Source organism: Arvicanthis niloticus, chromosome 20 (assembly GCF_011762505.2).
Source record: "Arvicanthis niloticus isolate mArvNil1 chromosome 20, mArvNil1.pat.X, whole genome shotgun sequence".
In the NCBI taxonomy this organism is placed as follows: domain Eukaryota; kingdom Metazoa; phylum Chordata; class Mammalia; order Rodentia; family Muridae; genus Arvicanthis; species Arvicanthis niloticus.
Genome location: NC_047677.1, coordinates 45046205 through 45074079, shown reverse-complemented (window position 1 = coordinate 45074079; position 27875 = coordinate 45046205). Strand labels below are relative to the sequence as shown.

At 42.1% G+C, this 27875-nt stretch overlaps 1 protein-coding gene across 1 annotated transcript in view; it reads left to right on the top strand.

The window, feature by feature from the left end:
* Nucleotides 1-27875, top strand: part of Zfand3 (zinc finger AN1-type containing 3) — a 193911-nt gene that overhangs the window by 43027 nt on the left and 123009 nt on the right. Inside the window, exon 2 of the mRNA XM_034524491.2 lies at nt 9628-9668. Coding sequence (XP_034380382.1) covers nt 9628-9668 — 41 coding nt within the window. The remainder of the gene's footprint in view (nt 1-9627; nt 9669-27875) is intronic.

Below are 27875 nucleotides of genomic sequence, written 5' to 3'. Positions count from 1 at the left end.
ATGATAAAGCTTCTGACGATTATCTTATTTCAGTAAACTCTTACCTAATTGTATCCATTGCTTAAAATAATTACGCACTGGGGCAGTATAGAACACCTTATAAATGCTTCCTGGACCAGTGAGGTGGCTCAGCTGAGGCCTGACAACCTGACTGAGTGCTAGAACCCACACAGTGGGAGGAGAGAAGCAACTCCTTTAGGTTTTTCTCACTACTAGAAGAATAAATATAATTTCAAGATACCTTTCTAAACTGTATACTTGAAAAGATACTGAATGCTTTTCCTTAGATTTCTTGATAAATATGCTCCATGAATGCAGTTGTGTATGAAGCTACTTCGAAACTTAGGGCCAAAGCCATGAAAGTTAGGGAAAGATCAGAAAATAAACTGCTGGATGTTTTATAGAGCGTTTGAGAGCCCAGGCAGAAACTGCAGATACGCAGATATCTGGAATAGAAAGTCCGATGACAAAAGCTGTGTTTCAGAGGAAGATAGGTGGGGTAGGATGTGTCTGGTTGTTAGGGACTCTAGCATTTTGGGAGAGGAAACATTTCTTTCTAGAGTATGTAATCTCGAGGACTTTGGGAATAAAAATTAGAGAAGGAATTTTATTTACCGTAAGAAGCCACTTCAGGTTGTAGAGAGAAGGGGTGGGATAAAGGGAAGAGGATGGTTAGACAAGTGGCCTCCTCCCCTTTGTCTCCTCTCTGGAATGCAGAGGTCACATTAGAGCACAGATGTGGCAGGGCTATAATTTTGAAAGCAAGACTATCAGCCACAGTGCATGATAACTGCTGGACTTGCTGCTCTGTCACTTGTGATCAGGGAGGAGTTACTGTGCCACCTTATATGGAAGTGTGGAAGGGGATTTGCCTGTCACTTGTGATCAGGGAGGAGTTACTGTGCCACCTTATATGGAAGTGTGGAAGGGGATTTGTCTGTCACTTGTGATCAGGGAGGAGTTACTGTGCCACCGTAAATGGAAGCGTGGAAGGGGATTTGTTTCAGAGGTTGCTTTTGAATACAGTGTCACAGTCAGCAAAGTGGGAGAGAAATCCATAGAACCCGCTCAGGAAATACAACTTTAGGCAGTAAATAATCTCTTATTTAATGATCAATTAGCTACAGACCAACTTGGTTTCTCCTTTTTGGTTTGTAGTTTGTTTTTTAATGCTGTGATAAAGTTGCCTGTTTCTCTGCATCTCTGAAACTGCACAGCACAGTGCTGATTAATTATCTGTAGAATCTTGGAATGTTGCAACTAAGCCTGTAAAGTGAGAATGTGTTAAGTCAATAATGTTTGTAATTAATATGGAATTATTCACTTTGCCCTTGTGGTCTATAGTGGATTGGTGTGCACTAGTATGGGAAAGGCATGACAGAAGTCTCTCATTCAAATTCATGATGAGACTGATAGGTAATTGAAAAAATGTGTTAGCACATGGAATCCTAACTGTAACTTGGCTGCCATAGGATAAATGTGAATGTATGTGATTTTTGTGTCTTTCAGTGAAGCCTCAGACCTTTCTTCGACCTGTCTGTCACCTGACTTGAGAGCCACATACTTTTTACACAGGATATGTACATACCCATCACTTACTTGTGTCGTTAGCACAGAAGGAACATGGTTGCTGTGGCTGGGCTTCAACCCACAGCAAAACCTAACCTGTCCCTTTTACTTGCAGTTAAACCTCTACAAAGAGGACTCACCCTTTGAGTGCCTTGAGCACCTCACCCCTGTAAATGAGGATTAGTGTAGTAAGAATCAGTAACTATAGATGCCTTAAATACATTCTAGCTTAAAACAGTGAGCTCATTTAATCACGCTCCTGACAGGTACACAGGTGCTTGTGTAATTTGTATTACGTTCAGTTTTGGCTCCTGTTAGGAGAGGAGACCAAAGATAATTTGTGAAGCAATCTGAAGATATTCTTTCTTGACTTAAAAAATAAAATTTTAAATTATCAGAAATGAATTAATTTGATAAATCTATGACTTGATGTTTTGATAATATATTGTAACATGGCCACAGCAAGATTATTAACAGTTGCATTTCTTCGCACATGTCCCATTATTTCCACCATTGGCTGTACTAATTGACATTCCCACCAAGTGTCCAGGGTTCTACTTCCTTTCCCTCTGTCGTCTGGTGCCTTGTCAGCAGTGGTCAGCGAGGTGTGAAGAGATGGATTTGTAGTATTAGCCTGTTACTTAAGTTTTTTTATTCTAACTGCTGGCCATTTTTAATTTCTTATTTGCTTTTTTTGGGGACAAGGCTATATAGACATGGCTGGCCTCTAAGATAGAGATCTTCTGTGTCTGCTTTTCAAGTGCTGGGTCAGAGGCGTGTGCCGCCATGCTTTTCTGCCTGATGGCCACATTGAGAAATTTCCTCTAGTCCTTTCTCCAGTTTTCTGTCAGGTTTCTTTTGCTGCTGATGCTCTTTCAATGTTTAGAATGTCAGCTTCACAGTAGATGGGGTTAGAAAATGTTTCCACCCATTTCATTGGTTGCTCTGTTACTCTTGATCATTTGCTTTGCTGTGCATAATCTTGCTAGAATTTTAATGATTTATCCTGCAGTCATCTTACTGTGCTTAATTTGAATTAGTTTTTAAAATGAGCAGGATTAGCAGTGCTGTAATTTAGAACTAATCCCTGTGTTAACAAATGTGTCATTTCCTTTGTGATGTTCCTTTAAAAGAAAACTTTGTGTCATCTGAATGACTCAGACTGATGCCTCGCAGTTCCATCGCTGGCCAGCTGTTGAGAGCTACCTCCTCCCTCCCAGTTAGCATATTTTAACTGGCTTTGTTCCTGTTTGCCTGAGTGAGCTGGACTGGTGAGTTAGTAGAGCTGTTCCCTGCTTCTTGTCTGCTGTAGCAGGAGTTTAGCCTGACAGTGACTGCTGGTTGAGGTGGCAGGCAGTTTAGAAGTAGGCTTGATTTTATTTTTTATTTAGTCTTTAGTCATCTAACCTCATGTCTGAGGTAACTGAAATTATATTTCGAGTGAGCCTGTTCCACTGCGCCTTCCTTCTTTCTGTCTCCCTTCCTCCTCCTCTTCTCTGTTTTTATCTTCGGGTGTTAAAGGATTGAACCAGGAGCTGTGATTAGTCAGTGCCTGTCTTCCCTGTAACAAAGAAACACTAGCATGTAGTTGCATTGGTTCCTGGCAGCACTTCTGAGGCTGAGGCAGGAGGAGTGCCACAAATTTGAGGCCAGCTTGTACTATTCTGTAAGTTTTGTTTCAAGAAGAAATCAAACCGAAGCTGAACCAGATCAAACAAAAACAAAACCAGAAATAAGTCACTTTGTAGAATCTAGATATTTTTGGTTTTAGAGTCATTTCTAGCCTAGAGAAGTTACTACTAGAATACTGGAAGCGCTTGACATGTTTACTCTTCACTTTTTCTACTGTCCCAGGGTTGCCTTTTATCGGTGACTGTGAGGAGGAAGAGCTGCTGAGGAAATGCATGGGGGACAAGCTTACTTATTACTATATTTACACTAACAGTTTTGGGGAGGGCTTAGCATTGGCATGTGTGTGCATTTTGGTCACAGAGAGTACTCTTCATATAAAACATAAATTAGAGATTTCTAGAATTCAGGCTAACTAGAAAATGTTATTTTAATTTCCCAACAATGAATTATCTTTTTGAGACAGGATTTCTCCATGTAGCTCTGGCTACCCTGGAACTTTCTATAGACTAGGCTGGCCTTGAACTTAGAGATCTACCTGCTTCTGCCTTCCAAGTGCTGGGGTTTAGTATGTGCTACCACGCCCAGCTTTGAAGCCTTTCTTTAAGCGTTAGTGCTTCAATCCTGCTATTAATGCCATGGTTTACAGAGATGTATAATCACTGTAGCTAAAGGAAAAACAAAAGACAAAGCTACAACAGACAAACTGAAGTGTGCCATCAAGTTGATACTTCCCTGCAGTCATCTGCAGCTATGTGCACTCAGCCAGGAAGGGTCCTCTTCTTGGTTCTCATTTCTGTAAGTTTCCCCAGAGGAGACTGTCATAAAGTAGCCTGCTGCTTTGCTGACGGCTCTGCCTGTTCTGTGCTTTCCTGCTGTCCCTGCCACAGGAACTATCACCTTGAACAAAACTGCCCTCTCCTACTTCAGAGTTTTGTTGTTGTTGCTCGTTTTGATTTCTAAAATCATGTCCACTAAGTACCATGATGGCTCCATTTCCTGCTTCATTAGAGACATTTTCTCCTGTACTTCCATATCCTGCCCTCCACCTTGGTGTTTATGCCATGGTCTCCACATTGGCCTCCAGTCCTGTTTTAACCAGGACTATAGCTGCAGGTGTCATCACCACCTTCACCGTAACTGCCTCTGGCCCATCACCTCCAAGATAGTCTCCCTGTTACCACAGTTTCTACCATGGTCAAACTTCAACCTTTAAGTTTCTGTCATAACTCAAAATGTTGCCATATCTGTTCCTATTGGCTCCTTGTGATCCAGTGGACTGTACATCCTGTAGAGAAGGGCCCTTTCACTCCACAGCTAGGCCTGTTAACAAATAGTATGACATTTCTAAGTTGTGCATGGGGGCGCATACCTTTGATTTTGGCACTTGGGAGGCAGAGACGGGAGGATTTATGAGTTCGAGGCCAGCCTGGTCTTCAGAGGGAGTTCAGGAGACCCAGGGCTACAAAAGAAATCCTGTTTTGAATAAATAACTACAAAAATAGTGTCATATTTTTAAACGAAACCTTTTCAGAGCTGAATGGTGATCATCAGAAATTGTGAAAGCAGACCTTTTTTTTTTTTTTTCTTTCTTTCTTTTTTCACTTTGTTTTCCAGTCTTGCCATACTTTTGAAAGTAGTCTCAAATTTCTTTCTCTATTTTCTTTTAATACTACCAATAAATGCCTTTTTCACTGTTAGGTAGCCACCAAGTGTCACAGAATGTTCTCTAGAAACAGTGCTCTTTGGTTCGAGCACACTTAGTCAGCTTGGTGTGGTCGAGTGTAGATTGTGTGTCCACCACTTGAAGCTACAAGACCAGAGCTGCTGGGTGGTTTCTATTAGGGTGTTTGCACCTGTGCATGGTGTGCAGAGGCCGAGGTCATGAGTGTATCGAGGCTAACGCCGACACTGGATGTCTTCTGCCATTCTCCAGCTTATTTATTTATTTTTTAGGATTTATTTTTATGTGTATGAGTGTTTTGCCTGTATTTGTACCTTGTATGTGTTTGGTGCCTGTGGTCAGAAGAAGGTGTTGGATACCGAGAACTGGGTGCTGGGAACTGGACTCAGGTTCTCTATGAGAGCTACAATTCTCCATATCCTCCACCCTAACTTTTGAGATAGGGTCTCGTAGTGAACTTGGAGCTCATTGCTTTACTAGAGCCTCTGGAATTTGTCTCCCCCTCAACATCTGTGCTGGAGTTAGGGATGTGTGAGATGTGTACCATCACCTCTGTTTTTATATGGATGCTCTTCTCTTAAACCTATCACTTGGGGCTGGGAAGATGGCTGAGTAGGTAAAGCAAAGGGCTGCCCATGCATGCTTGTAGACTGAAGTTTGGGTTCCCAGAAACCACAGAAAAGCTGGCAGCTTGCCTGAAAGTCTGGCTCTCAGGAGGCAGAGACACAGAAATTTTGGGGCAAGAGTAGCTAGACTGAGTTTGCCATCAAGCACCAGGCTCAGTGCTCTTAGAGAGCAGATTTACCCTACCTCAGTAAAGGACAGGCAGAGTGATGAGGAAGGTAGATACCGTCAGTCCCTGGCATCTGCATGCACACACATGCACATATACCCACTCACATGGACATATGCACACACAGTGCACCTGGATGCACATGCAAACACATAATTCACATGCACAGAACCCCTGTTCCCATACATACATCATGAATATAAGACATAACAACACCCTATTGTCTAATTTCAAACTTCACATGACCAGTAATTAACTTGTTCACCTGCTGGGGTTCCATTGAATTGTGGCACTTCCCCCACTCTGGTATTGGTGGAGGTGAGGGTTGGAGTTGGGCTGGGGCTTGAGAGAACCAGAGAGCAGTTTTACCTTCATTTTGAGATTTTTTTCCCCCATTGTTGAAAAATTGTTAAAAAAACAAAACAAAACTAATCTCAAAAATCCATTTCAAATTAATATCATTAAAATTGTATTTGTTTTTAGCCAGAGGAAAACACATCATTAAAAAGATAATCATTTTTCCATAAAGCAAAGATTTAAAAATAAGAATACTCAGTATTGGTAAGAATATATTGAAAGAATTATGTAAACCTTATCCAGAAAGAAAGTTTACAGTATGTACCAAATTCACAGTTTTTATTTAGTATTTTCTCAGAAACAATTTTAAAGAAAAATCATTCGGGGACACATTCATTATCAGATTTATGTCTAAAAATGTCCACTATGGCAGTATTTAATAGAAAAATAACTGGGATAAAGATAATGCATGCAATAATAGTGCAACTAAATCTAGTGTGGAAATACAGTAGATTGGGAGTGTGTAATGTTGCTGGCCTAGGACAGCATTACAGAGCAGCAAGGGAAGTGAGCCAGAAATAGTAAGTATATGTGGAAAATGAAAATATAAATTTTGATGGACTTTTTAAATGAAGTATTTGTTATATTTGAAATTGTGGACCCATGGTATGAGCCTATCACATGACTTAGTGTTAAATGCACTAAATTTCGAGTTATACCTCTCCCCCCAAGAAGAAGCAAGTATATTCTATTTTAGCAGAATGACATATAAGGTAGAATTATAAGCTGTCTTTAGTTTTTATTTACATATTTGCTTCCTTCATCAATTTTGTATAAAGAACTATTATGCATTTTTAAAACCAGTGAAGAACATTAAACAATTTTATTAAAACAGTAACAGTGTTAACTAACTTGGCTTTAAACCTTTGTCTTGTTACAAATTTACTCCTGTAAATTGTTTTTTGACCTCCACAATCATGCCATGGCAGATGTGTGGCATACACACACATGAAATAAAATACAAAGCAAAGTGCCCAAGAGGATTGCTAGTCTTATGGTAATTAGCGTCCTAATGGTAAAAGATCACCAACAAGCCAGATGAGGCAACAGTAAGGCTGTAATTAAACGATTTGGGAAGTTAGAAGGATGATCAGGACTTTAAGGTCATCTTCAGTTACATAGCAAGTTTGAGGCCAGCCTGGGCTTCATGCTCCCCTGTCTCAAAACAAACAAAGGCAAAAACAAGTGTTGAGATATACTTTGATATGTTGTGAGAGAAAAGAAGTAAAACTGAAGTAGTTACTGCAAAACTACTGAGAGGTCTGAACTAGATAGGGTGGGAATGACTGACCACTTCAGAGTGACTTGTGACACAGGGAACAGCTTGGGAAAGGCACATTCTGGGAGCAGAAGAAAGGCCAGTGTGGTTATAGTATGGTGAGTGGAGGTGAAAATAGCAAGAAAAGAGGTAGGCGGAGCCAGACCACAAGGACAGCAGGCTGTCAACAAGAGCTGATACTAATGGCAGGTAGTTGGGTGACATTAAGAAAATTAGCATAACCTATTTGTTTTAAAAAGATGGCCCCAGTTGCTGTCCAGAAAAATCATTGTAAGGAGGCAGAATGCAATGACAAACACTTACAGTGGCAAGAATTAGTGGTGGCCTGAGGGTTTGAGGGACAGAGCTTTGAAACAAGAACAGTTGCAAGTGGAGCCGGTGGTCTTGCAGAGTTTTGTCTAGGAAGCAGCAGGAGAGGAAGAGGGGAGTTAAAGCGACACCTGAGATTTGGTTTTGAGCAACTGGGAAGAAGTTTGCCAAGAGGGTCAGCCAACTCTGGGGGTTAGTGGGAGTTCTGATTTGGCATGTTGAATAAACTATCTCAAGAGAGATCAAGGACACCGAGGGGAACAGTGCTATTTTGTTCACCTCACCCCAGTTTTTTTTCCTCATCAGTTTTGTGAAACGAGATTTTAAAACTGGTATACATGGAGCTGTGTTGCTGCCTGCTCTTTGCAGGCTTCCCATGGCTCCCATGGACCTGGGGCAGTCAGACTACCCATGGCTGGTAGTCTCGTCGTCGTGTGGAGGTGGAGGTGGAGGCCAGAGTTTGCTGTACTTTATCAGACGGCAAACTTGACCTTCATAGACCAGATCTCTAGTTGTGAGATCGTTGTTTTGAACTGCTGATGTGCTGGGCTGGTATTGGTGCGTATCCTTCAGCTTTTGTGGAGAGCAGGAGCTCTTATTTTTTGTGCTGAAAAGATGAGACTTTAGAGATAGATGAGAATCATTTGTTTACTGTTTTGTAGTCTTTGGCATAGATACTAAGAAATACTTCCTGTGGGAGACTCCCCCTTTCCCCTCTGTTTAAGTTGTGGTTGCTGTTGTGATAGGACAGAATCTTGCTATGTAGCAGGTTGTCATCAAAATTGAGATCAACCTCCTTTTTCCAAGTGGTGAGATGATTATATGCATCACGACATTCAGATCTGAAGCCTAAATTATAAAATTTAGTAAAGAGGACTGAAGAAAATTGATTTGTCCTATTTTTCCAGGAAACTCTGTCCAAAGGCATAGGTGTTGGGAGGAAAGTTGCCTAGGAATGAAGCAGCAGATAGGCTAGCTTGCCCAGTGGAGAGCATTCTTGGAGGTCTTTGGAAGGAGCTCTAAGGATAAGCTGGCTTGGAGTGTAGTGAGTCGAGAGGCATAGAGCCACATCTGGCTGATCCGTGGGTCTTTGTAGTCCCTGGTTGGCTGTGTGCTGCCAGTGCTGTACTGTGGAGGAGGAGGATGGCGTCAGAGTTGGCACAGACCATCAGTTAAGGAATTTCTGCAGATGTCTAGGTGTGGATCTCAGGAAAGCTGTTCACAGGTCAGAGGGGGATGAGAGCTATGCTAGGCCGTTTAAGACTACCCTGGAGGAGATGGGGCAACGTTTTCTTAATAGTCATACTTGTAGCCCCGTGGTTATAAAGACACAAAATGTTAATTTTTAAAAAAGTGAAATAAGGGATATGGTAATACCCATGTTAGGGAGCCTGGAATGATTAGTAAGATGCCCATCCAAGGCAGAGAGTTACAGCTGTTATTAACAGACAAAAGTAATGAAAAAATAATTTGATTGAGAGCAGCTGAAGGAAGAATTTTAAATAACAAAGTCATAATATGACCAGCATGTGAGATACAAGTAGAATGAGAGGAAGGAGGAAAAGCTGTAGTAACGAGGAAAGCTAGTGTCCGAGCATATGGAGCAAAGTGTAAAACCCCTGTGCAGGCATCTCTGCTCTTCCCAGAGTGGCTGTGTGCCTCCTGGGCCACTGCAGCACTCCTGAACTTACTGCTCCCCAGCTGCTAACTACAGCAAAGAAAACAAAACATTGGCTCATGTAAAGGTTAAAAAACAAACAAACAAACAAACAAAAAAACCATGCAACTTACTTTAGTTTTGTTTGCTTTTGTTTTGTTGGGGGTGGGATAGACAGACAGCTGGCCAGACTTGTTCTTAGCTTATGAGATTGGTTGTCTGGCCAGCAAATTCTTTGCTTGCATTTAATTTTTTGTTTTGATTAGAGTAACACAGAAGTTTTAGCTCTTTCTTTCTTTTCTTTCTTTCTTTTCTTTTTTTTTCTTTTTTTCTTTCTTTTTTTGCCCCAGGTCCAGCAAGACTATGAATCTCTGTTCCAAATGCTTTGCTGGTAAGTGCAGAAAAGGGTTTGGGTGTTTTCTGTTTTTCTCCCCCAACAATTTATTTAATTTTTCTTTTTGGTTATTTTAAGATTAAATTACTTGGCTCTCCTTTGGATTTTGCATGGGGCTTTGTTATCTTTGTGCGTGAAAGCAGATTCTCTCTGCACTGGGCGCTTGCTTCATGTATTTGCCTAAGATTGCTGAACTCAGCTCTCTGAGGGAAATGGAATTTCATGTGTACTTGCATCAAGTCCGATTTGCTAAGCTCTTGGGGTATGGAGGAATTATAAAGAACATGTCTGGTTTAGTAGGGTCATGTATATTAATCTCTGATCTTGATTTAAATGATTAATGGTAAATGTTGCTTTACCAATGAGAATGCCACAGGAAGAATATTTTCATGTTGGAGTCAGGAAACGAGTCATGCTGAGTTAGTCCCTTCTAATCAGATCCCTCCTTGAACCATCTGGGGTAAGTCACTTCATCTTTTTGGACTTTAGAGCCATCATTTGTAAACATAGGGTTGGGACATGGTTCTTGCCCAGGACTTTGGCCATCCCACATACTGATTGAATCCTTGAATTATGATTTCTTCCGGAATATAAAATCCTCAATTTAATTGTTTAGAAACAAGCTCATAGCCAGTGGTCTTCTATACCTCAGTTCACCTTACTGATTAGATATGTTTAGTTTCTTGTTTTAATTTATCAAAGGTAAGGAAAGATGGGTGTGAAGTAGAGTGTTACAGACCGATGATGAGTTTAGTGACTCGCTGTTGGAATAGACAGTACGTACAGCATACCCCGAACCAAGTACAGACGCACAGTGTTGGTGGGACCTTTAAAGGAATAGGTCATGAGTGTGGAGACAGTTGACAAAGCAGAGGTTCTGTAGACATGCAGAAATGAAGTAGATTATAAAATTAAAAATTAACAAAACTAAAATATGCTGATAATGCCAACTCTGTGTATGAGCTGGTGATGATGAACAAAGATAGGGTTCTGGCTTTCCTACAGAATCTGGGAGATAGACTTGCTAATTACACTTAAAAAACATGGTTTTCAGGTTATTGAGAAAGACACTTGGAATACATATATATCAAAATAGAAAAATTTATAATTCTCAGTTCATTTTTAGTAAATGCTCTGAGAGTGATTAGGACATGTCTTTGAGTGTTGACTGGAACAGTGCATTCTTTCGGCAGTTGTCAGATTTGACAGGCAAAGTCAAGGGTGGGGGGCTGTGTATGGGGTAATTCTAAGGATGCAAACTTTTTACTTAGAAGGCTGTGTCTAAGTCTTTGTATATTGGAGTGTGTCTGTTACAGTCAGGAAGGGGGCTTAGAGGAGTCCAGTCAAAGGGATTTTCTGTTAATTTTTATCTTGGATTCTTTATGCTATTTTGACAAAGAGACAATCATCCTGCAAGCTTTAAACCTTGATATTTGCACCTAGAGGATCCGTGGACATTGTGTATGCGTGTATGTAGGGGTAGGAAAACTGTCAGTTTACATCTGTCCAAAGTTAGCAAATTTGTCAAATACTTGAGTTTTATTAAAGAAATGAATCATTATTAGATTTGAGCTTTGTCCAGTTTTAAACACATTATGTCAGGTTCTGTGGGGCGCTGTATTCTGTGAGTGAACACAGTAGGACAGATGAGTGTAGTGTCACAGTTTACAGTAGACTGTAGCTATGTCCTCAGAGTGATCACTATTAGAATCTTTAGTGATCTTCCCTTGAGAAGGCCAGATGTCTTTGAATAAGGTAGATCACATAAAATACTTAGGAAGAACTGTCTCAAGTTACTGGATGAATATAATGTTTAAAAAGTTACCAACAGTCAGTTGTGGACTTCATGTCTGTTTAAATTTGTTACAGTTTTACTTTGGTTATAGTTTTTTGTTGCTGCTCTTCTATGTCTATCCTCCTTCTGTAAGTTTCCTTTAAAAAAAATCTTAGGAAAGGGCCGGGGTGTAGCTCAGCTGACAGAGCCCATTTAGTGTGCATGAAGCACTGGGTTCAACCCCCAGCAAACCAGATACCCTGGTCATGATGTTGCATACTCTAGCATTTGGGATGTGGAGCTGGAGAATCAGAAATTCATAGTCATCCTTGACTGCCTACCAAGGTTGAGTGCATGAAACTCTCCTTAAAAGCAAAACAAAACGAAGATTATTTTCAAGTTTGTAAGGTGATCTTCCTCCTCCTTCCTCCACTAACTACTACTTCTGTCTCACAGCTAGCGTGTGGGCTGCTGGATGCTGCCTGGGCATGCAGCAGTGGTGTTCTTTAAAAAGTAAAATATCATTAACTTTAAAAAATACATTTGTGTATTGTTTGGTTATGAAGATGGAAAATCATAGCAAATATATTATTGAGGTGAGGTATGTACAAAACAACATGAGGACTGCTTTGGCCATAGCTACTCTTAATTTTAAATGCTCGTTAAAAGCCACGAATAGTGGTGAATGCCTTTAGTCCCAACACTCAGAAGGCAAAGGCAGGCAGATGTTTATGAGTTAGCCAGTCTGAGCTATATAGCAAGTTTCTGGACAACCAGAGCCACATAGAGAAACCTTGTCTCAACAACAGAACAAAGATGGTGAGCTGCACACACACACACACACACACACACACACACACACACACACTAATTAAGAGAAGTGAAAAAACAAAAGTTTGCAGTCTTGTTCCAATTGTAAGTTTTGGGCAAGGAAAGTTGGATGCTAGTACAGGGGCTGCCATCTTCTAGATGGTAAATGCATGATCCCTAGTATTCAGTGTCACTTTAGATTTCTTTTCCTTCTGTGCTGGCCTCTTCTCTCTCCTTCTTGTTTTCTTTTCTGATAGATTCTTGATGAATAGCTCAAGTTGACCTTGAACTCACTCCATAGCCAAGACTAGCATGGGGCTTGTGGTCCCTCTGTCTTCACAGGATGACTTTGCTGACCTCCTAAAATAGGATGGTCCTAAGCGGGGACAGTAGAGGTTTTTAAAGGCTTGACTGAGACGATCCGTCCAGTAACACAGTGCCATTTCTACCGCCATAAACCCTCAAAACCCTTGCCCTAGTAGTGGGTGGAGAATCTGGTGCATCTGGGAGTCTGTAGATGATTTTATTCCCCGTGGTAAAGATTTCTGTGCAGATTCCTCTTAGGGGATGAGAAAGCATTGAGTAACTCTTAGGATAGATGCATACTGGAAGACAAGCATAATCTTTGCATAGTCTCTCATACACCAGTTGATCTTTGGCTCTTCATGCTTCTCTGTGTGTATGTGTGTATAAAATTTTGAATAATTTTCTTTCTTCTTTGAAACTTTTATTGATTGTGAGTTTTACATCATGCACCCACTCCAGTCCCACTCATCTTCCGTCTCCTCATATCCGCCCTTTGCCCTTGCATCTTTCCTCCCAGAATAAAACACACAACAACAACGGATAGAAATATCTCACCATGGAAGCTGTAGTGAATCTCAGTGTGTCCCTCAGTACATCCGTTTATACATCTTCACTTGAACATTTCCTTGAAATGAGTCATTGGTCTGGTTCGAGATTTCTGGCTTCTGTACACTGTCCATATTGGATCTTCACTGGGACTTCTCCTAGTTATTGCTGTTGCCCTGCAGCTTTGGAGTAGCAGGACTAGCCTCTCAGTATCCTGACAGTTGGCAGATGAGACTGATTGTGGGGTGGGCCATTTATAAGCCCTGGATCTGGACCTGGGCTAGTCAGCCCTCTGGCTCTCTCTTTTCTGCACCACGAGGGTGAGTTCTCTAACACTGCTCTGGCTAGGCCACTCAGTGCTGTCCATCAGTAAAAGGCAGAGTCTCTTGCTCTCATTCCCTTGGGGCCAGGTCCATTGTGTTGCTCAGTCAAGTGTGGGACCACTCTCCCAAGTGCTGCAGCCTCTGAGAGGCTGGCCCAGCTCTCCTTTTCTCAAATCTTGGGACTAGCTCACCTGTGCCTTTGGCATCAGGGCCAGCCCCACTGTGTTTCTTAGGTGATGAGGTTCAGGGCCTATTCTTCTTGTGAGGGGCAGGGCTAACTCTTGTGCTCTCATGACCTTAGTGCCAGATTTCCTAGCTACTGCAGGTGGCAAGGGGTAGTGAGGAGGAGGGCTTCATCCCAGCAGCCATGCCACCTCACACCATAAGAGTGCTGAGGTCAGTCTCTTTCCTTCTTGGAACTGGCTCACCTGCATCTCCTCCCAGGGCCAGTGCTACAGATGAGGCGCAGGACTCTTGAGTGTTGCAACAGGCAAGAGACAAGGCCAACTCACCTGCTCTCATAATCTCAGGGACGGCTCTACAGACTACCACAGGTAGTGGGCAGTGTGAGGAGGTATCACCTCTGCACCCATGCCACCTCATGGCAGATGAGCGGCCTCTCACCTGCGTGCTCACCCTTGGGCCTGGATCTCTTGTGCCTCCTTGACCAAGACCAGCCCTACTGTGCTGCCCAGGCAAAGTGCAGGGCCTGCTTTTTTGAGTGCTGTATCCAGTGAGTGGCAGGTCCAGTTTGTTCACTCTTATGACCCCCTGGGTCTGCTCTTTCAAGTGCCTCAGGTGATGAGGGGCAGAGGTGTGGAGGGCATTCCCCATCTGAGGCCACCTCAGGGCAGAGAAGTGGCAGGGCCAGTTCTGGTGCACTCTTGTTTTCTTTGGGGGCGGGGGGGAGAGCTCATCCCCAGGCCCCCAGGCCGGCTCATTTGTGCCCCCTAACCAGTGCCAACTTTACTGTGCTGCCCAGACAAGGTGCAGGGCCTGCTCTTCCCAGTGCTGCAGTTGGTGAGGGACTCACACCCTCACCCAAGTGACCTCTTGGTCTTCTCATCTTTGGGACTGGCTTACAACCCCCCCCCCCCCCACTGGGGTCAGCTCTGCTGTGCTGCCAAGGTAAGGAGCAAGGCCTCCTCTCCCAAGTGTAGCAGCCTATGAGGGGCAGGGCTAATTCATCAGTGCTCATGACTCTGTACTCTGTGGGCAGCACCTCTGTGCCCATGCAGCCCCATGGCAGATGAGTGGTGGTGTCAGTTCTCCTACGCTCATGCCCTCAGGACCCTCACCCACACCCTTGCCACCAAGGCCAGCTCTACTGCAGTGCCTGAGTGAGGCACAGGGTTTGTCTTGATGCTGGTGAGAGATAGGCAGGTTCTCTAGAGCTCTTCAGCCAGTGAAGGATGGGCCAGTTATGCACAACTTCTGGATGTTCTTGTTGTCCCCGGTGGCTACTGGACCAGGGACATCCCCATACTTTCTAGTGGTAACATGAACCATGAGCATGGACACTGATTCCTGTTGTGTAGCCATGTTGTGTAGCCATGGCCCTCAGTGGCAGCCTGGGCTGGGACTTCACCATGACCCAGGTGGTGGGGCTGGCCACACACAACAGAATACCCCTCCACCCTTGAGTCTCTGTCCCATCTCTCTTAACACTGAAGCTGCTCCACTTCTCTCCTCTCCCATCTGGCCACCACATCCTCACACACATTGTGGTGTCTCCAGCTCCGGCCATGCAGCTGGTGGGCCTGCGTGACATCCTCCATTAGTGCTGCACCACGTGATGGCGAGCAGGTGTCTATAGCCCCCAGCTCCCCACACTGTGCACTGTAGCGCAGGTCTGTGGGTGGCATGGTGTTCTGCAGGTCTCTGTCATCCTTGTCCTGGGCAGTGCTGCTTGGATTTGAATTTTAGGAGTCCTAGGCAAAAGACAGCTTTGGCCAGTAAGTCAGGCATCAAGCTAGGCAGAACAAAGGACTGCCATCTGCTCTGCTCCGGACTGATATAAGAACACTACCACCAAAAAGGGGCCTCTGCCTGTTGCTGGGGGAGGGTGGAGTGAGACAACACTGGATACTGGAGAGATGGCTCAGCTGTTACGATCATTGGCTCTTCTTCCTGTGGACGCAGGTTTGATTTCCAGCACCTACATGGCAGCTAACAACAAGGTTAGGGGATATGACTACTACTTCTGGTCTCTGAGGGCACCAGGCAGGCAAGTGGCACACAGACAGACATGCATGGACATACATCCATACACATAAAATAATAAAATTAAATTTAAAAAGCAGCACTAATGTGCCCACTATTTCTAGGCCAAGAGAAAGATTTTTCACTGAAAAATTAGAGCGTAAGCAGTTTCTTTTAAATAGTATATGTAGTTTATTACTTAGTTGTTTTTTAACTGATGTGACAGAGTAACTGACAGCTTAAAGAAGGAGTTTATTTTGTTTTTAACTAAGAACATATATATTTGCTTACACCGTAAGAGGGTAAAGTCTCTGAAAGCAGGGAAGGCATGAAATGGAACCTGCTGTCACTGTGGCGATGGAGTATGTTGTAGTTTGCGCGTATTTTAAGGTCAGCTCCTCCCCAGTAAACCACTCCTCCATTGAGACCAGTGGTTTTCACCCTTCCTAGTGCTGTGACCCTTTAATCCAGTTCCTCATGTTGTGGCGACCCCCACCCATAACATTTTTATTGCTACTTCATAACTGTAATTTTTCTTTTGGTATGAATAGTATGTAGAGATCTATGTTTTCTGATGGTCCTAGGTGACCCCTGTGAAAGGGCCATCTCAAAGGGGTTATGACCACAGGTTGGGAACCACTGATCTAGGCTTACCCTCTTAAAGGTTCCACAATGTCACAAAGTAGAACTGTCTACGAAAGATCAAATGTTCAAACACATATGCCTATAAGGAAAATTTCACGTCTAAATGATACTGATAATTTAGACATATTTTCTGTTTAAGACTAGCTAAGATGCACACTCTTTTATGATTAACATAAAAGTGGTTAAGTAAGGGAAGGATGATTATTATTTTTTTTAGAGAAAGCAGCTTTCTAACATTTATGGAATAATTCTATTAAAAATAAACATTAATGATTATTATATTGACGGTTAGCTGACCAATTGAAATGTAGCTAAAACATGTCTTAAATCATAAAGTAATAATGAAATTTCACGCTTTAAAAATTAGTTTCATTCTTTTCGTTTCTGTGTATGTGTGGTGGTAATACTTTCTGAGGCCAGTGGTCAGTCTTGAGTGTCGTTCCTCAGGAGTCATCTAGCTTGATTTTTGACAGACCTGGAACTTACCAATTCAGAAATCCTCCTGTCTTTGTCTCCACAGTGCTGGGATTAAAAGTTTTGTCCCTTTTGTGTATGGCTTTTTATTTATTTATTTTTTAATAAGTGTGAGTGAGTTTATTGCCTGGTAAGGACTTAAGGTGCTGAGGAGTGAGTAGAGCCAGGGCCTCCTTCATGGTGGGCGCGTGCCCTTCCTCTGACAAGTGTTTGTCAGTGCAGGATAGCTGGAGTCTCTTCTCCTTTAACTATTACTGTTGGTGTTTTATAATCTGTGCCACATAACTGTGTTACTGGTAGAGTGTTCCCATCACAATCGGCCCTTATTTGATGGCTTTAAACAAGTGTTTCTATTCTCAGTTCTGGAGACTGAAGCCTAACTCAGGATACCAGCAGAACTGCAAAGCAGATCATCTCACGGTTTGCCACTATCTGATGTTCCTTGGCTTGTAGTCATTCTGTTATTGACCTTATGTCTGTTGTGTGTCTGTTTTCTGATTCCAAAGACTTGTGACATTGGAGTTAGAGCTGCCCATACTAGAAATTATTTTTATTGAAGAATCATTAACCTAATTACATCTACAAAGAACCCTGACCCCCTTTTAAAAAAAAGGCTCATTCTCAGGAGGTAGGTGGACATATATTAGAGATAGAGGTGGGAACATTGTATCATTTAGTCCACTGCAGGAATCTGTAACTACTTTAAATAGGTATGTAGGGGGCTTAAGCTCCAGGTTACCCTTCTTTATCAAAGAAATTCAGAGACCTCAGAGATCTGAGAGCTGCTTGGTTTGGAGATGGTTGGTCTTTTATGTAAGAGACGTGAGGGGCAGCTTGACATAGCTGCTATGTCTGCTGTGCTGTTTGTACTCAGGACCAGTGAGGGGTCAGGTGACATAACTGCTGTGTCTCCTGTGCTGTGTGTACTCGGGACCAGTGAGGGGTCTTGAGGAGCAGGCCTAGGGTGTGGGTTCCTCTTACCTGACAGGAGTGTGAATAAGTAATTGATGATAGACTGGGGGATAGTGAGCACCATAGGATTTTTGTTTCTTTCTGTGTTCCTGTGGCTTTGGTTCCATGTAGCTTTAGGTACAGAAAGTATTTCTTGATCTGGTTATCTTTGTGGATCTTTGTTCCCTGGCTATAACTATTATTATTTTTTATCTGCAGAAGGGATAGTGAGTGAAACAGAATTCTTAACTATAAGGTATTAATACATAAGTAAAATTTGATTTTTACTACTATAAAATTTCATATCAGAAGTGCAGGATGCTTGTTGACTCTTTGCGATTCTAAAATAGATTTGTTTGTTTACAGTCTAAACTCTTATCAAAGGCTTGTGTTAACTTTCTTGAGTTTTCTTACACTGAATATTAGATACAAGAAAGGAAAAGACCTTAAGACCAAAGGTTTAGTAGAAATAGAGAACTTGTGTTTGGAGAAAAATGAAAACCAAGCATGATCAAACAATGTGAAAAGAAGAGAACTTGGATACAAACAAGAATTAACTATTTGTGGGAAAAAAGGTTAAGGAAGGGTGTGGACAGTTCCAACTGGGCTTCTCAGAAGGTTTGAAAGTCTGAACTAATTGCCTTGATGTCTAAGATTGCTGAAGCTCTTTTATGACCCTTAGAATGTTAATTGTATATATTCATCCTCTGGGCTGTCATGCCCCAAAAGTAAATAGATGATAGAATGAAGACTAGGCTGGTGTGAGGTGTTGGGCTCCAGTCCTCCTCCCCACAGTGTGCTGTGCTGTGGGGGATTAGAGCACCAGGGCAGCTCCAGGGATATAGATTCAGAGAGAGAACTGCATAGCAGATCTTTTGCTTTTCCCAGGTTCTTTTCTTTGAGGTCAGTTGTAATATGTCTCTAGATTTCCAGGGAAAATCAGAGGCATGCTGGAAGGGTCACAGGTTAGCTCATTTGGGAAGGGGGTGGGGCTGGGGCTGGGGCTGGGGGTGGGGGTGGGGGTGGGGGTGGGGATGGAGAGAGAGAGAGAGAGAGAGAGAGAGAGAGAGAGAGAGAGAACGAACAGAGAAGAGGGAGGACTTTTTATCTAAAGCATTTTCTATTTTAGTAGTGAGATTTTCATTTCTTAACATCTTTCTTGTTCCTTTTCATGTAACTTTTAGCTCATTAACCTTCCTCTCTGTACTGCATAACAAAGCTTTATTTCTAATTTAGTCTCCTGTGTTTAGCTTCTCAAAAGATTAAAAACAGTTTGGAGCTGTGATTTAATTGTGGGCTTGTTGGTGCATTGTCAGTGGGAAGCGAGGATGAGTTTCCTATTTAGACAGTGTAACTGTAGGTTTTGATTGTTAAACTGCCTTGTTGGTATTCCTGTTCTCATACATATGTGCATAATCGTTAAAGAAACTGGCTTCCTCATATCCATAGTTAGCAGCTTGGTTGAATTATGGAGAAGCCTGTCCTCTGCCTGTGTATTTGCTCATTTGGAAATCCTGTATGGTTTATAAGGACACTAGTGATTTCTTCCCCAGCTGCCCTGTGGAGTTTGTCCCACATTACAGTGTAATTTCACTACCCTGCCCCACACTCCTGAGCTGTTAATTTGTACATTCCAATGCAGTTTGTTTCATCGTGTGCTTTTGTAATCCAGACTGAATGTAATGAGCTGTGTGCTTTAGAGACCTGGCTTTGCCTTGCCAATTAGGACGAAGTGGTTACTGAGAAAGAAGATGTTTTAAATAAAGCATGGCACCTTGAGTGGGACCGACAGTCATTTGGGAATAATAAGGTATGGTTTTAGCTCTGACTCACAAAGATCTGTGGACAGATGAGTACAGTGGAGAAGGAGGCTCGGGACTTACCTCTAGAGTGGTTTGTAACTTTCCTTGTGCCACTTCATCATGTTAAAGCTTTGCCCTTACAGATCTGCCCTTTTTTCTTTGTGATCACTTGAGACATAGGTTGGCAGTATTCTCTAAACTCCTGAGCATTTAACCAATAACTGCTGCAGTTTTTGAGTTTTATCTGTTTCTGTTTAGGAGGGTGAGGGTCTATGAAACTCATAGCCATCTAGATTTTATTTGCTTACACATACGACATTCTCAGAGTAGAGACACAATCTCTAGAGATACTTCAAATTATTATGATTAATTTGAAGTCCTATAATTTGTTTGATGCTATTTTATCTTTAGCTGATAATGGCAAACATTAGGCATCAATGGTTTAAGAGTAGAAGTTTAGTTTTAAATTTCACCAAATCTTTAGAAGCCCAGATATCTTTTGATAGACCACCATAGGCTAAAAATTTACCACTCCACCCTCAAGAAAGAGGGTATTGGTATTTGCATATCCTCTAATTTGGTATTGTATTTGCATATCCTCTAAAAACAGTAGAATTATTTTTAAATGATATTATTAAATAAACTCTATAAATCAGCATTAGTCCAGTTAAATGATAATGTTGTACTTCTTAAAAATTTTGCATAGGAATTATTTTGAAAAAATTAGATTGTATCAGTTGCTTTGAAATAATGTCAAGAGGAAATATAGATGATAGAGAGTCGGCGATGAGTTTATTCAACGTTTTTGTATTTTTTTAACCATACAAGGAGAGAGTAAGATGAGTACATCTCTGGCATGGGTTCAGTTAAAAGATTTATAGGCATGTATTAAAGAAAGGTTCTAGAATAATGAGCTGCAGTTAGTTAGACTTAGTTGAACACGATATTTCTAGCTGAGTTCTCTGGAAGTCTGGCACATCCCACTGATGTTTTGAAGAATCACGGCAGCAGGATATTGAGTGCTGCATACTCGTTTCTAGTGTTAACACCAGTGTAGATGAATGCTCACGGGAGGTCTCAGCATTGTCTTAGGATATTGCTAAATTGTTTAATAGACCAGGGGAGCAGACTCTGTTTGAGAACACTTGACATCTGCGTAGGTTGCTGACTTGCCAGCTTTATGTGAAGTGACGGTGGTGCCGTTGATGCAGCATGCTGCTAGTTTCCATCAGGAGTCCTTGGAACACTGGCAGCTGAAAGCTTGTTCCTGCCTGCTCAGCCCATCCACTTAGTGTACAGTGCCCAGCACCATTCTGTTTTTAGGGAGTCTAGAGGTGTGAGCCCATCACTCGTACATGTAGACGGTAGTCACATCCTGAGTGTAAGGAATAATAGAGCCCTTAGGTGTAAAATACCAGTGTTCATTCCAGGTGTTTTCTGAGTAAGAGGTTTAAAATGAGCTAAGGCGAGGCTGGAAAAATGGCTATTCCATCTTCTTTTGTGAGTTAGAGCCATCATTTAAAAAAAGAATATATATCTTTCCTCCTGAGTATGTTGTGTTAGTAATCTTAAGACACTAGATTCTACCAGGTTAGAAATTTCTATGGGGCAGAGAGAGGGTGTTGGGGGGTGGGTAGAGGCAGGGGCCTGCAGAGAAGGGGCAGGGAGGGAGGGAGGCAGGGAGGAGGGAGGCAGAGACAGAGGGAGATTTCAACAAAGTTACATAGTGAGCCTCTATGCTGGCCAGTTTTATGTCAGTTTGACACAAGCTGGAACCTTTGGAAGAGGGAACCTCAATTAAGAATATGTCCCTGCAAGATTGGCCATGGGCAAGCTTTGCTAATCTTTGGCTTAGCATCTGTGACTTGGCACGTTGAGTTTGTGTAGCACCAGTGAGTTATATGCCCCTAGTCCCCTCATACCCTTTCTGTTATTACTTGAAATGTGTCTTTTGTGCTTTTATATTTAAAATGTACTTTTTACTTGCAGCATCAGCCTGTATACCAGAACTGGAACTATACAGGGTAAATAAGCATGGTCTCTGTTTACTAAGTGGGAGGACGAAGGCACTAGGAAGTGAGAACAGAGATACTCTCCAGCTAATAGGGCAGGATTAAACTAGAGCAGAAAGAAATACAGTGGAGACTGGTATGAATGTTCAGGCCTTGAACTCAATATTCTCTTCCCTCTGCCTTCTGAGCGCTGAGATTAAAGGCATGCATCTCCACTGGCTGCCCACTTCTAATTTTTAAAAAGGTGAATAAAAGAGACAAATCTTTACCTGAATCATCAAAGAGAAAAAGAAAACCCAAATAAAAGCAGATTTGAGAAGGAAAATATTCAGCTTATACCAGAGAACACTGGACCATTGGGAACTCTCATGAAGAGCTGTGCTTCAGGGAATTGGAGACCTGGAAGGAAAGGATAGACTGCTGGGCAGGCTTCAACAAACCAGACTGAGTGACAGTTGTTGTCTAACAAACTTCAAAAAATTTAAACTACTTCTCAGCTGTGCCGAAGAATGAAACACAGTGCTGGGCCAAAGCACATTTTCTGTGAGCAGCATTACTCTTGATACTAACCCAGACAGAAACAGAACACAGTGAAACTGCAGACCAAGGTCCTTGGTGAACATGTATGCAGAATACTAGTCAACTGAGCCTGACATGCATCAAAAGTGTGTGCTTCATGACAGAGGTGTTTCATGACTCAGGAGAGCGGGTGATTGCTGTGGTAGCTCACATCGCTGCAGCTGAGGACAAAACCACACGGTCACCCGTCTGAGGGCACACAGAGCAGGCAGCTGTGAAATCCAGCATCCCTTCATGATCAGAATCCTCAGTGAGTTAGGTGTAGCGATGCTGCTCTCAGCCCAGAGTAGAGCAGCGGGATACTCACAGTCGGACTGTGCTGAGTGCAAGGAAGTGGGAGCATTTCACCTGCGATCTAGAGCAAGACCACGCTGTCCACTTGTATCATCTCAGCCCAAAGTCTCACACGTTGTAGAGCAGCTGGTCAAGGGAAGGGTTTAAAGGATGTGTAGATAGTAGTAAAAGGGACAACATGACTTCTGTTGTTGATAGGGCTCAGAATAGTGTTAGAATTTACATGAGCCTTATAAAGATTCAGTGAAAAGTTTGACATTGATTAGTGACATTTTTATATATTGATAATAAACATATTAAAAATGAATGGAAACACCACTCATGTAGCTATAAAGTAAGATAAATAAGCAGAAGTAAATTGCTGAGAGTTTTTTTGTAGTGGGTTTTCTGCATGCATTAGTTCAGTTTGTGCTGCTCATATATCATAGATGTGTGGTCTTCCACTGAGTGATAGGCAGCCTCCCAGTGACAACACTTAAAGAAGCCGACTTTTCCTCTCTCATTCTTTGATTCTTTCCAAGTATTTCTTAGTTTCAGGCTCTTTCCTAATGCATGCCCTGTCAGTGCTTGTCTGAGAGCAAAAGTGAGCCCATGCTGGTCTCATGTAGTCTAGTATTCAATCATTTCCAGGGCTCTGGTCTGTAAACTCAGTCTGCTTCCACTCTGGGGCTCTGCCCTTTTTGCTGGTGGTTCCCCCCCACATACTCCCTTCCCCCCACAGTTCATCCACCATGCCAGTTTCCTGCCTCATTGGGCATCATCCTTTGTGTCTGGTATATAATGTGTTGAAAATAGCTTCATGGAGGCTACAGAAATCACTCAGTGGGAAGCTAGATAGTATGCATGACTAATACTAATGGGAATGGGCAGATCCCCAAGGGCTTACTGCCAAGATATATTTGCCTACCTAAATTGCTCAGTTCTGGTTAAGTGAGATATACTGTTTCAAAAAATGAGGATAATGGAGAAAGACATCCAAAGTTTTCGATGAATGCCTTAACCCCAAAGCTTCATATATTCTGACAGTTGTTTACACTGGGAAGATAAATCAGTTCTTCTGTCCATATTAGCTAGAGATGGCGATCCTCTTATCTAGATCATCCTTAAACTATTTAGTTCTGAGTCATAGAAAAATCTCAAATGAAATGGAGATTGTTTGCATTTTAAGGACTTTATTCTGTCTCATGAGTTTGCATTAGCCCTTATGTTAATGGTGTGTGTGCCATTTGTTCCCATGGAACCAGGCAGAGATTACTATAAAATGATATGATATAATACAATACAATACAATACAATACAATACAATATAATATATTTGGTCTTTTAAGACACTGCACCAGAGTGCATAGGTGGCTCAGTGTTGGATCATGAGAAAAGCATTCTGGGTGTATCAGTGGAATAGTTATTTTGGTTGCAAGTGCCAAAATAGTAATTTTGTTGTGACCCAGTAGCTCTTTGAAGCCACTGGGGATCTTCAGTGGAGAGTTGAGTGAGGTCGTTGCTTTGATAAACTCCAAGAGGATAATACAGATTACTGGGTGAGAAGACAGGTCTGAGCCCTTTCATGGCTCTCCCATTTGTGTCTGGGCAAGATATCAGTTATTCTTAGATAATATAATAGACAGTATTAAAATTCTAAGTCACAGTGAAACATGCTGGCGAGCAGGGTGATCTAAATTATCCTGGAAGAAGATTCCTTGGGCCTTTGTTGGAAATCACATGTAGAGAGAAAGAAGCAAATGTAGCTATGGCTGTTAGCTGCTGGGAAGACAAAGAAAATTTGTAGTATGTGGTGGGAGCAGGGTTTGGGTTTAAGGGGTGTTGATGAGTTTGGTTTTGGGCTCAGTTATGAAGGGGCTGCATGTAGTTTCTGGGGAGACTATGTTATAAGATCTGAACTCAATTTCAGATGTTGTCACGTTAAACAACTTGAGATTCTTACACACAGCTAGTGTTCATTAAATCTTTGCATAACCAGATAGGCCGATAGAGTTGAAGTTTGTGCACATGCTAATAGTACCCAAAACTTGAATGTACTTGAGAAATATGCTCAAACATACTGCTTGAGGGCTAGAAAAATATCTCAGTTGTTTCGAGCACTGGCAGCTCTTCCAGAGGACCAGACTTTCATCCCCAGTTTAACACCCAACTGTAACTCTGTCCCAGGGGATCTGACACTTTTCTGTCTTCTGTGGATGCTAGGTGTGCATGTAATACAGAGACATACATGCAGACAAAATACCCATTAAAGTATACATTAAGTAACTAACAAACACATTCACATTGCTGGGCCTCTGCTCTCCAGAGGGTCCAATTTTGTTCCTTCTCGGGTGGGCCAAAGTCATTTTTCTTCACTGACAAACTCCCAGGTGATGGAGTAGTTTGGGGACCATAGTTTGATGACTAGTGGTTTAAGATGGAAATATGGAAAGTGTAAAGAAGTGTTTCATGAATTTCATGGAGGCATTTGTGCTCTGGGCATGAGCTCTTTTAGGGGTGTTACTAAGAATGACAGGTATGAAAGCAGATTTTAAAAAGAAAAGGATGGAGCTGGAAAATGCCAGGGAGATGAGCAGCTGCTCCACGAAGATGGTAAATCTGCTGGTAGCAGGACGAGGACAGAGCTCACATCCGCCTGTGTGGTCCGCACATTTCTCTGGGATTTGTTTCTTTTTTTTCACTGAGTTTCAGTTCTCTTTGCTCCAGTGAACATTGCGGTGAAGAACTGGTGAGCTAGAACTTAATCATGACGTGTAAAGTGTAACAACGCTAGTTTACTCTGTGAATTCTGTTCACGGGGCTTTTCTTTTTGTGCAGCAGTTTTAACTAGCAGGATACACCGTGCCCAGTGCTGTACAGTCCTGCTTATGTTCTGTGATGCTCGCAGAGTGATGGCTTTCCGAAAATGCATTCAGTACCTATTTATTAAGTGTGAGTGTTAACACTGGGAATGTATAGGTGGCCCCGAGTTCAAGAATCTTGTTCTGTTGTTATGTATGCTGTTAAAAATGAGTTTTCCTTTAAAAATGAGCGCATTATATAGTTTCTGTTGGCTGGAGTTTCTTTGTGTTTCACCATTCAAATCAAGTCAGCTTGAACAATATGGATGGATATTATGGATAGAAACATGGTTTCATAAAATGTCAGATACGTAATTATAAAGTACACTTAGAAAATATCAATACTTCTGGACTGTATTAAATCACAGAACAGATATTTGTATTCTTTGCTTCATATGTTAAAAAAATTCTAAATATTGTCTACTGCTGTGTCATGCTTGTATTCACATGTTTTGAAAGTTTTTTTTTTTTTTTAAGTAAATTGGGACAACTTTAATCTTTCAGATCCAGAATTAAATTGAGCCTAAACCTTCAATTTGAACTTAAGTGATTTTCTTCTTGAGAACACTTAAACTTGAGCTTCACGCTTTAGAATGAGTCTCATAAGAAACTCTCGAGTTTGTCAGTCAATTTTCTGCAGTATCTGCTGTGCTTCCTGCCTTCATTAGTGCTGTGGGAAGAGGCGGCTCTGTATAGTGTTTACTCATGGAGCCTTGGTGGCCAGGAAGGGAGGACGGCTGGTCATTGCCAAATCATGTGGTGGGCCTGGAAACTTGGGGGAGATGTGTCTTGCTTTCCAAAATTTTTAGAGGTGAATTGAGATCTGTGTTAAATAAAAGGCCATAAATGCTCTCTAAACTGTTTTTTGATGGTCACTGGTTAGCTTAGTGACTCAGGCATACACAGCTGCTCCACATCTGTGCAGTTGAGCAAAATCATTTATTGTATGCGGGGAGCCTTGAAACATAAGAATGGTAGATCTTCAAATGACAAAAGTTGAGTGTGTCTGCCCTTGTGGCAGATGGTCAGGGAATGTGGCCAGTGATGTTTCTCTGAGTTTGGCAGCTTTCTTCCTTTGCACAGTGACTTGTTTTCCACTCTGCATTCTGTGACATGCAGGCTCTGCTCATCTACTCCCCAAACCCTAGTAGCTACAGTGCCCGTGCATGCCTTTCTGTTACTCAGATTATATTGTGCCACAATCACTGGGTGATTTTCTAGGTGTAGAAAATTAGAGGGCTTTGTTGATAATCATCTGCCCTGCGAGCCTTCCTCCAGCTCCAGTCTAACTTTAAAACTGAAGGACCTGGTGGCTTCCTAGGGTGGCAACAGTTCTAAAAGCTTTATGGTTGATGATGTGCTTTGCGTGGGGCAGCCATTCCTGCTTCCCACATTTTCTGTTCTTGATTTTCAGATTTTTTTCCCCCCTATTTGGGTGTTAAAATTGAGCAGCCTTGTCCTATTGATCTTGGTGTCAGACGTATGAGATTTTATTTTGAACCATATGCAACAAGATGAGTCAGTAATGCAGGGCACAGAAGGAAGGTAGCTCTGAACTTTGCTTCCCTGTGCTAAGATTCCCAAGAACTCCGTGCTCAATTCTCTTACGTTCTGAAGCCTGGTTTTCTAGAACTGTCAAGTATTTTTGGTTTGGGGCCAGTGTTTGATATACGAAGATATTTTCTGTTGTAATTTCTTTTTTTTTTTTTTTTCCTTGTTCTATTCTCAATCCACCCCCAGCCTCTCCTGAAAAGCAAGCCCCTGAGTCCAAGTCTTTCCTCAGACTGTGTAGGTTTCCATCATCATCTTAGAGAGGAAAGCAGAAACACCGTGGAGTTCTGGATTGTCAGTCCTGCCTGATCCATGGCTGAGGTGGGCAGATCCATCAGACCTTGAGTTGGATGACCTTTTTTGCTACTGGACTAGGAGGATGTCTGACTCATAAGGTACCTTGTCGACAACTTCTGTGGCAGTTGGCAAGAGATGTTTCTGGCGCACAAGTAGAGATGGAGGGAAATTTAAATGAGTTAGGTATGTAAGTGTGGGTTAGGTCATTATTGGTTCAGTGTAGGTGGAAGCAGGAAGACCATGGCAGAAGGAAGAGGCTCTACTGACTTCTCCCTGTGAGATAATTTGCATTCAGAGACAGGATTTTGCTCTGTAACTCAGCCTGCCTCAAACTCAACAATTTTCATAGGAATCTAGCAATCCTCGGTTCAAAACCAGATATAAACTAAGTTCTCAGACAAACTGCTCAATCTCTCTAAGCTTTGTTTGCTTGGAGAATACTGTGACTCGATCTGTGTTAAGAATTAAAGTTGTTTGTAAGACATATAGCTAGTGATTGCTTGGTGTTTTTAACCTAAAAGACATAGTGTCTCTAATGACAGTGCTTAATTTCTCCACCTCTAAGTATCCAGCCTCATCACATGGGACATTTTGTAGAATTTCAGCTGTCAACCACAGCTGGATCACTAGAATATACCTGCTGTTTGTGGTTCTATATACAGATTCAGTCATATTCTGCAACAGCATTAGCAGGCTAGGCTGCCCTTTCTCCACAGCTCGGTGAGACTGCTTCACCTCAGCTCACAAGGCAGCCACACTCAGTACAACTCTCATGCAGCAGAATACAGTTGCCCCTGA